This window comes from Lactuca virosa, chromosome 2 (genome assembly GCF_052849685.1).
Source record: "Lactuca virosa cultivar CGN04683 chromosome 2, Lactuca_virosa_CGN04683_v6, whole genome shotgun sequence".
NCBI lineage: Eukaryota > Viridiplantae > Streptophyta > Magnoliopsida > Asterales > Asteraceae > Lactuca > Lactuca virosa.
Genome location: NC_136427.1, coordinates 35567327 through 35575210, shown reverse-complemented (window position 1 = coordinate 35575210; position 7884 = coordinate 35567327). Strand labels below are relative to the sequence as shown.

Genomic DNA, 7884 nt, shown 5'->3' with positions numbered 1-7884 from the left:
ACAAAGTCAATGAAGTGGGAACATCAAACCTCGAGTCTCAAATGAAAGATTTAACCTCCCTGGTCCAAAAGCTAGCCATGGGACAAACTCCACAAGTGATGGTTTGTGGAATATGTGCAACAATGGGACATCCTACGGATATGTGTCCCATTCTTCAAGAAGACGCGGAACATGTAAATGCCACAGGAGAGTTCCAAAATTACCACAACAAGCCATCCGGTTACCAAAATGCATATAATTTAAGTTAGAAGCCAAATCCCAACATGAGCTACAATCCAAGACCATTGCCTCAAAATGCATTGGTTAGACCTTCCTATCCACCACCACAACCTCACTACCAACACCCGCAACCACACTATAAATCCAAACCACACCCTCCACATCACCAACAACCCCCTCAATCCCAACCAAGTAGCTACAGAATGTCTCTTGAAGACATTGTCAAATCCTTAGCCACTAGTACCCAACAATTCCAAAAAGAAACACAGACTAGTATCTCTAACCTTGAAGCACAAATGGGAGATATAGTTACATCCATAAGAAAGTTGGAGTCCCGTTGAAAACTCCCTTCTCAAACCGAAAAGAACCCAAATGTCAATGTGGTGACCATGAGAAGTGGCAAACAAACCGGGGAAAGTAGTTCAAAGAAGAAGCCAAGGGATGAAGAGGAAGAAATAGACGTCATTCCCATTGAAGAATCTATAGTCAAAAATGATGTACAAGCCGGAGTTCCAAAGAATACTACCCCTCTATTGACACCAATAGCCACTCAACTGCCATTCCCCTCCCGACTTGCAACTTCAAAGAAGAACATGGAGGAGAAAGAGATTTCGGACACTTTCCGAAAGGTGGCAGTAAACATTCCTTTACTTGATGCAATCAAACAAGTTACTAGATATGCAAAATTATTGAAGGAGCTTTGAACCAACAAGAGATAATTGAAGGGAAATAAGAAAATCTCAATGAACGAAAATGCATCCGCGGTTTTACAAAGGAAGCTTCCACCTAAGTGCAAAGATCCGGTAATGTTTACGGTTCCTTGCAAGATAGGAGACGTCACTTTTAGTAGTGATATGCTTGATCTTGGTGCTTCTATCAATGTCATGCCCTATTCGGTGTATGAATCGTTAAATGTTGGACCTCTAAGTGAAACCGGTGTCATAATTTTTCTTGCGGACAAATCAAGTGTTTTCCCTAGAGGTGTTCTAGAAGATGTTTTGGTGCAAGTAAATCAATTGGTTTTTCCGGCGGATTTTTATGTGATTGATCTAGATGAGCAAGTGTCTTCCAAATCCACTCTAATATTACTTAGGAGACCATTTTTGAAAATGGCTAGAGCAAAGATTGATGTACATGCGGGAAGTTTGACAATGGAGTTTGATGGTGAAACAATAAGCTTTAATATTTATGATGCTATGAGATATCCTAGTGATGTTTCATCTTTGTACTTTGTAGATGTTGTTGAGCCACTAACCCAAGAATTTTTTGAGTTGTCTAATGGTGATGTGTTGGAAATGATTTTAAGCAAAGGATTCGATTGTGGGAAGCTAGCCGAGCAATTAAAGTTTTATTCTTTGGATCCGGAAGTCGAGAGATTGGTCAATAATTTAGAGGTGAAGAAATCCACAAGATTTGATGTCAAGCAAATTGAGTTGCCCTCGACCCACACGAAGTTGTCGCCATCCCTTATTCAACCACCCGAATTGGAATTGAAGGTCCTCCCTCAACATTTGAAGTGTGCATACTTGGGCAAAAATGAGACGCTTCCGGTTATCATATCGACCCATCTAACCGAATTTGAATAAGAGAAACTCCTTAAAGTGTTGAAGGAGCATAAAGAAGCAATGGGTTGGACGATTGCAGATATCAAAGGGTTGAGTCCCTCCACTTGTATGCTCTAGATCTTAATGGAGGATGAATGCAAGCCAAGTAGAGAGGCGCAAAGAAGGTTGAATCGGCCAATGATGGAAGTGGTCAAGAAAGAGATTTTGAAGCTCCTAGATGCGGGAATGATCTATCCAATCTCAGATAGCAAATGAGTGAGCCCGGTCCATGTTGTGCCCAAGAAGACGGGAATCACGGTGGTCGAGAACAACAAATGTATGATGGTCCCCACCCGTGTGCAAAATGGGTGGAGAGTATGTATTGAATACCGCAAACTCAATGCAAGCACACGAAAAGATCATTTTCCATTGCCTTTCATTGACCAAATGTTAGAAAGGTTGGCCGGAAAATCTCATTATTGTTGTCTCGACGGGTATTCCAGATTTCACCAAATCTCGGTGGCGCCGGAAGACCAAGAAAAGACAACTTTTACGTGTCCATTTGGCACTTTCGCATACCGTAGAATGCCATTTGGATTATGTAATGCTCCAGCCACTTTCCAACGTTGTATGGTTAGTATCTTTTCGGAATATGTTGAAAATATAATTGAAGTTTTCATGAACGATTTTACGGTATCTGGCAACTCCTTTCAAGAGTGTTTGACCAATCTCACCAAAATTTTGAAAAGATGCATTGAAACAAATTTGGTTTTAAACTTTGAAAAATGCCATTTTATGGTGAGTCAAGGTCTTATTTTGGGTCACATTGTGTCAAAGAAAGGAATTGAGGTAGATAAGGCCAAGATTGATGTTATTCAAAGCTTACTTTACCCGACTTGTGTTCGGGAAGTTCGTTCCTTTTTGGGCCATGCAGGTTTCTACCGATGATTCATCAAGGACTTTTCAAAGATAACAAGACCGATGTGCCAACTCTTGCAAAAAGAGGCCGATTTCGAGTTCAATGAGGCGTGCAAAGAAGCTTTCGACAAGCTTAAGGAATTGCTTACATCCGCCCCCATCATACAAGCACCAAATTAGGATCTCCCCTTTGAAATCATGTGTGATTCAAGCAACTAGACAATGCTCAAAGCAACTACTCTACCACGGAGAAGGAGCTATTGGCCATAGTGTTTGCTTTGGAGAAGTTTAGGCAATACCTACTTGGTACCAAAGTCATAGTGTATTCGGATCATGCGGCTCTCAAGTACTTGATGACAAAGAAAGATGCAAAGCCAAGAATCATCCGGTGGATCTTATTGTTACAAGCATTTGACTTGGAGATTCGGGACAAGAGTGGATGCGAGAACCTTGTTGCCGACCACCTAAGCCAGATCATTTCAAATGAAGCTCCTCTCCCGTTGCGGGACGAGTTTCTGGATGAGCATCTCTTTTCCCTTATTCAATATACTCCTTGGTATGCTGACATCGGTAACTTTTTGGTCACAAAAAGGTATCCCGACACATTCTCACGTGCTCAAAAAGACAAATTAAAAAGTGATGCAAAGTATTATGTGTGGGATAAACCTTATTTGTGGAAACATTGTCCCGATCAAATCATTAGACGGTATGTGCCCCAACAAGAGCATCAATCCATTTTGCAATTTTGTCATGAATTTTCTTGTGGGGGACACTTCGGGCCTAGCCGAACTTTGAGAAAAGTTCTTGAGTGTGGACTATTTTGGACAACCATGTCACGCGATTATTATATGTTTTGTAAAAGCTATGAACGGTGCCAAAGGACGGGAAACATTTCGCAAAAGAACCAAATGCCACAAAATCCAATCCTTGTTTGTGAAATTTTTTACGTATGGTGGATTGATTTCATGGGCCCATTTCCCGTTTCGTTTGGCAACGTTTACATCTTGCTCGCAGTTGACTATGTTTCTAAGTGGGTTGAGGCCAAAACCACAAGATCGGACGATGCCAAAACGGTTATCGACTTTTTAAAATCTAATGTCTTTGTGAGGTTTGGTGTGCCTAGGGATTTAATTAGTGATAGGGGGACGCACTTCTGCAACAAGATGATGGAGGCCTTGCTAAAAAGGTACAATGTGACCCATCGTGTCTCTACCGCCTACCACCCTCAAACGAATGGTCAAGCAGAGGTTTCAAATCGCGAGGTGAAGAGTATTCTTGAGAAAACCGTGAATCCTTCAAGAAAAGATTGGAGTTCAAGGCTTGATGATGCCTTGTGGGCCTATCGGACCGCGTACAAAACCCCGATAGGAATGTCTCCCTATAGGTTGGGTTTTGGAAAACTATGCCACCTCCCCGTGGAATTGGAACACCGTGCATTCTGAGCGGTCAAGAAATGCAACTTCAACATTGATGAGGTGGGAAGGCAAAGGAAGCTTCAACTTCAAGAGTTGGAGGAGTTGAGAAATGACTCCTAGGAAAACTCAAGAATTTACAAGGAGAGAACAAAGCTTTTCCATGACAAGTTCATTACCCGCAGACATTTCGAGCCGGGACATAGGGTTTTGCTTTACCATTCGCGATTGAAATTATTTCCTGGAAAGTTGAGGTCAAGAAGGATAGGTCCTTTTGTTGTAATAAAAACCCTCGAGCACGGAGCGGTTGAAATATAAAGTGAAGAAACGGGGAAAATTTTCAAATTCAATGGGCATCGTTTGAAGCCATTCTATGAAGGTTTAAATGTGAATGCCCTTAAAATCATCCATTTGGATGTCCCAAGGTGTTGAACCAAGCTAGAATGACGTCTCGCCAAAGACGTTAAAGAAGGGAATTTTTGGAAAACATAATGTTTTCACGTTTCTAGTTCTGAATAAAAGTCGTAGATAAATCCTTTTTGCACTTCACACTTCTTCTTCTTCTTCATCTTCTTTGTTTCATTAAGAGAGTGTCGGGTTTCAAGGCCCGGTTTTCGTTTTGGTCAAGAGCAAAAATTGAGAAAGATTGTTGCAGCACTCACGCGGACCGCATGTACTCAAGGGCCTGTCCATGTTAATAAACAAATGGTCCGCATGTATTCCCCTAGAGTGTCCACGTCCATCTTCAGAAAATAGAAGGAGTTCAGTCTAATTCACGCTGACCGCGTGTACTCGCAAGTCCGTCCGTGTGGGTTATTAAAACGGACCGCGTGCCACCTTCGAGTTCGACCGCGTGTAAATAATGCAAATCAGAATAGTTTCAGGTTTATTCACGCGGACCGCGTGTACTCGCGTCCGAGTCCGCGTGAGATGTTGAGTTTCGTTGACAGCGTTTTGACCAGGTTTGACCGTGATTTTTACCCCCTAAACCCCCAACCGGCCCTTCTGTCAGACCCCGAAACCGAAGGCGGAAACGTTCCGGGGCGGAGGACGTCATGCGTAGTATCACAACCAATGAACATAGTAATCATAGTAAACACAACCATTACATTACATAAGAAAATTTACATTCATTTGAAAGCAAGGTAATACATGTTTTATATATACATCAGTGCGAACAAAAGTAAAGACGAGACTTCTATACGCTCCGTCTTCTCCTGATAGTAACGGGATACCTGTCTAACGAGAACCTGAGAATACAAGCAGTTTTAAAATATCAGCATAAAGCTGGTGAGTTCATAAGAATGTTTTGTAAGGAAAACCGGTTATTTAATCTTGTGATAAATACTTCATTTCCTTTAATAAAGATTGCTGTTATAACGAAAACCATTGTTACTGAGTTATGAAATACATAAGCATGTTTTCCCAGAAAATCCCATATTTTCTAACATGTAAGTTGATTTCCATAAAATGAGAAAAACCTTGACTACTCATCAATAAGTTAAGAAAGCCATAAGTTACGATCCTGGAAATCCCCTCCAGTACAAAATTAAGTAGTTTTAATACATAAAACTATAGACTAAGATCCGTGGAATACCCTCCAGTACGAAAGTAAGTAGTTTTAATACATAAAACTATAGATTAGGATCCCTGGAATACCCTCCAGTACGAAAGTAAGTAGTTTTAATACATAAAACTATAGATTAAAGAAAGGAATCTGTGAATAAAGTTAGTTAATTTAGTACGTTTTGTGAGTCGTATAACCATACTGATTTGACCCGTGACCTCCTTGACATTCTTCAGGCGTCGATCGTTATCCAAAATTTGTCACCCCAGGCGTGCCCACCTAACTGTAGCTAGCAGTTTAGGTGTGGGATTGTCAGTCCCAAATAGATCTATCCAAAAATTTCACGTTCTCCCTCCAGGAGACTCTGGTTATACTTCCGAAGAGGATTTACTGGTACCCCGAAGGGTATCACAAGACAGGTCTCACAAGCTAGTATTAACCAATTCACGGAACAACTGGTCGCTATCGAATTTCGAAATCGTTTGGAACAAAGTAGAGTATAAATAATTAAATACAAGGTAATTATTTAGCATGATACTCTAGGTTTCACATGGATAAACTAAATCAGACATAGTTTATATATATTGATTTTGCATGAAATCTGAATCCGTAAAACAAGTAGTAAAGATCCCAAATTATTCCCATAATAATTTGAATGGTTTTAGAAGTTTCCACGCTGTTCTGAAAACTATGTAATTATATTTAGAAAACCCCCCTTATGCTCCGCATATTACAAAAGGGATACAGTATCTAAAGTTTGTCAGAAAATCGTATAATTACATCAGTTTTTAAGTTACGAAAACCTTTATGATTTGCTTGTATCCCCCCCCCCCCTGAAAAACATGAAAAACTCGAAAAAAGTGTAGGGGTATGAACTCACCAAACGAGAAAGTGCCGGTTAGGATGCTAAGTGTCAGTTTATGGCTTGAACACGCGCGAGGATCCTATGTAACATGAGGAGATACATAACTGTATCTAATTAGTCTTTAAGCTACTAATTAGACAAGTACCTACACTCTAATGCGAGAAAACACTTTATTTCAAGTGTTATGAATGGTACGGGTTGCATCTAAGGTGTGTATGGCCTTATTAAGGAGTTTACTCTTCAAGTGTAAGCCCTTAGGGGTGTTTACAGTTTCAAGACCATATCCCCCATGAGTTTACAGCCGTAAACTCATGGTAGGGGTGCCATGGGATGTTTAAAGGTCTTATTTCACTCATAGAGTTATGCTAGGGTCGATTTAAGGGCTATGGAAGTGACTAGGGCTTGAAATGGGCACTTTGTGGAGTTTACGGTCCTTGGACCACTCCATTGGGTGTTTACGGTCGTAAACACATGGGTTTACGGCCGTAAACCCATCTTTGTCCATTTCTCTTGTGTTTTGGTGTTAATAGGCTATGCATGCAAGGTTCTAGTCACTTATACAAGCATTGGAAGGTGTTAAGGGCACTTAAACACCCTTGGAAGGTGTTTACGGTTTTGGGAGACCTTCCCAAACCGTAAAATCATCTTTATACTCTTCCATCCATGTTTTAGGGTTCTAAGATCATTCAAGCAAGTTTCTAGGTCATTAGGCAAGCATTGGAGAGGTTTTGGGGCATCAAAACCCCATTTTAGGGTGTTTACGGTTCATGAATGTTCATGGACCGTAAACTCATATTTTCTCCCAAAAATACATGATTTTGGGGTTCCAAGTTCATGCATGCAAGTTTCTAAGCCATAGCTAAACACTAGAAGGGGTTTGAAAGGGTTTTGGGGCTTCAAAACCCCCTTATGGGAGTTTACGGTTTTCGGAGGTGTTCCCAAACCGTAAACACAAGTTTTTGAGGGCTTAATCCATAGATTTGCATGCATGTTAAGTTTAAACAACAACTACGAAGGATTACTTATGATTTTGAAGCTTGAATTGGGTGATTCTTGAGCAAAAAAAAATCTGATTTTAGAGAGAGAGAGTAGAGAGAAAAAGATCCAAGGTGGGAAAAGGCTCAAATGGTGACCACTCAACCTTATTATAGGTCTTGAGTTAGTGGCCAGGTGGGGACACACCCAATCCCGACATTAAACGGAGTTTAATATTTTACCCGATTAAATGACCGTCACCCGACTTTGTCGTAATTCAGAAGTTTTCCAAAAGATTATCAAGGGCGTTACGCATGATATTATTTCGTTCCGTTATTTAAGAAATCATAAAAGTAATAAAAATAATTCTAAATGAATTATTTA

General features: G+C 40.5%; 1 protein-coding gene across 1 annotated transcript; it reads left to right on the top strand.

The window, feature by feature from the left end:
* Window positions 1–962: 962 nt before the first annotated feature.
* On the top strand, window positions 963–1805 carry LOC145157359 (uncharacterized). The gene has a single exon (XM_079076411.1). It carries the CDS (start codon window positions 963–965, stop codon window positions 1803–1805), a length of 843 nt encoding a protein of 280 aa, XP_078932537.1.
* The last annotated feature ends 6079 nt before the right edge of the window (window positions 1806–7884 follow it).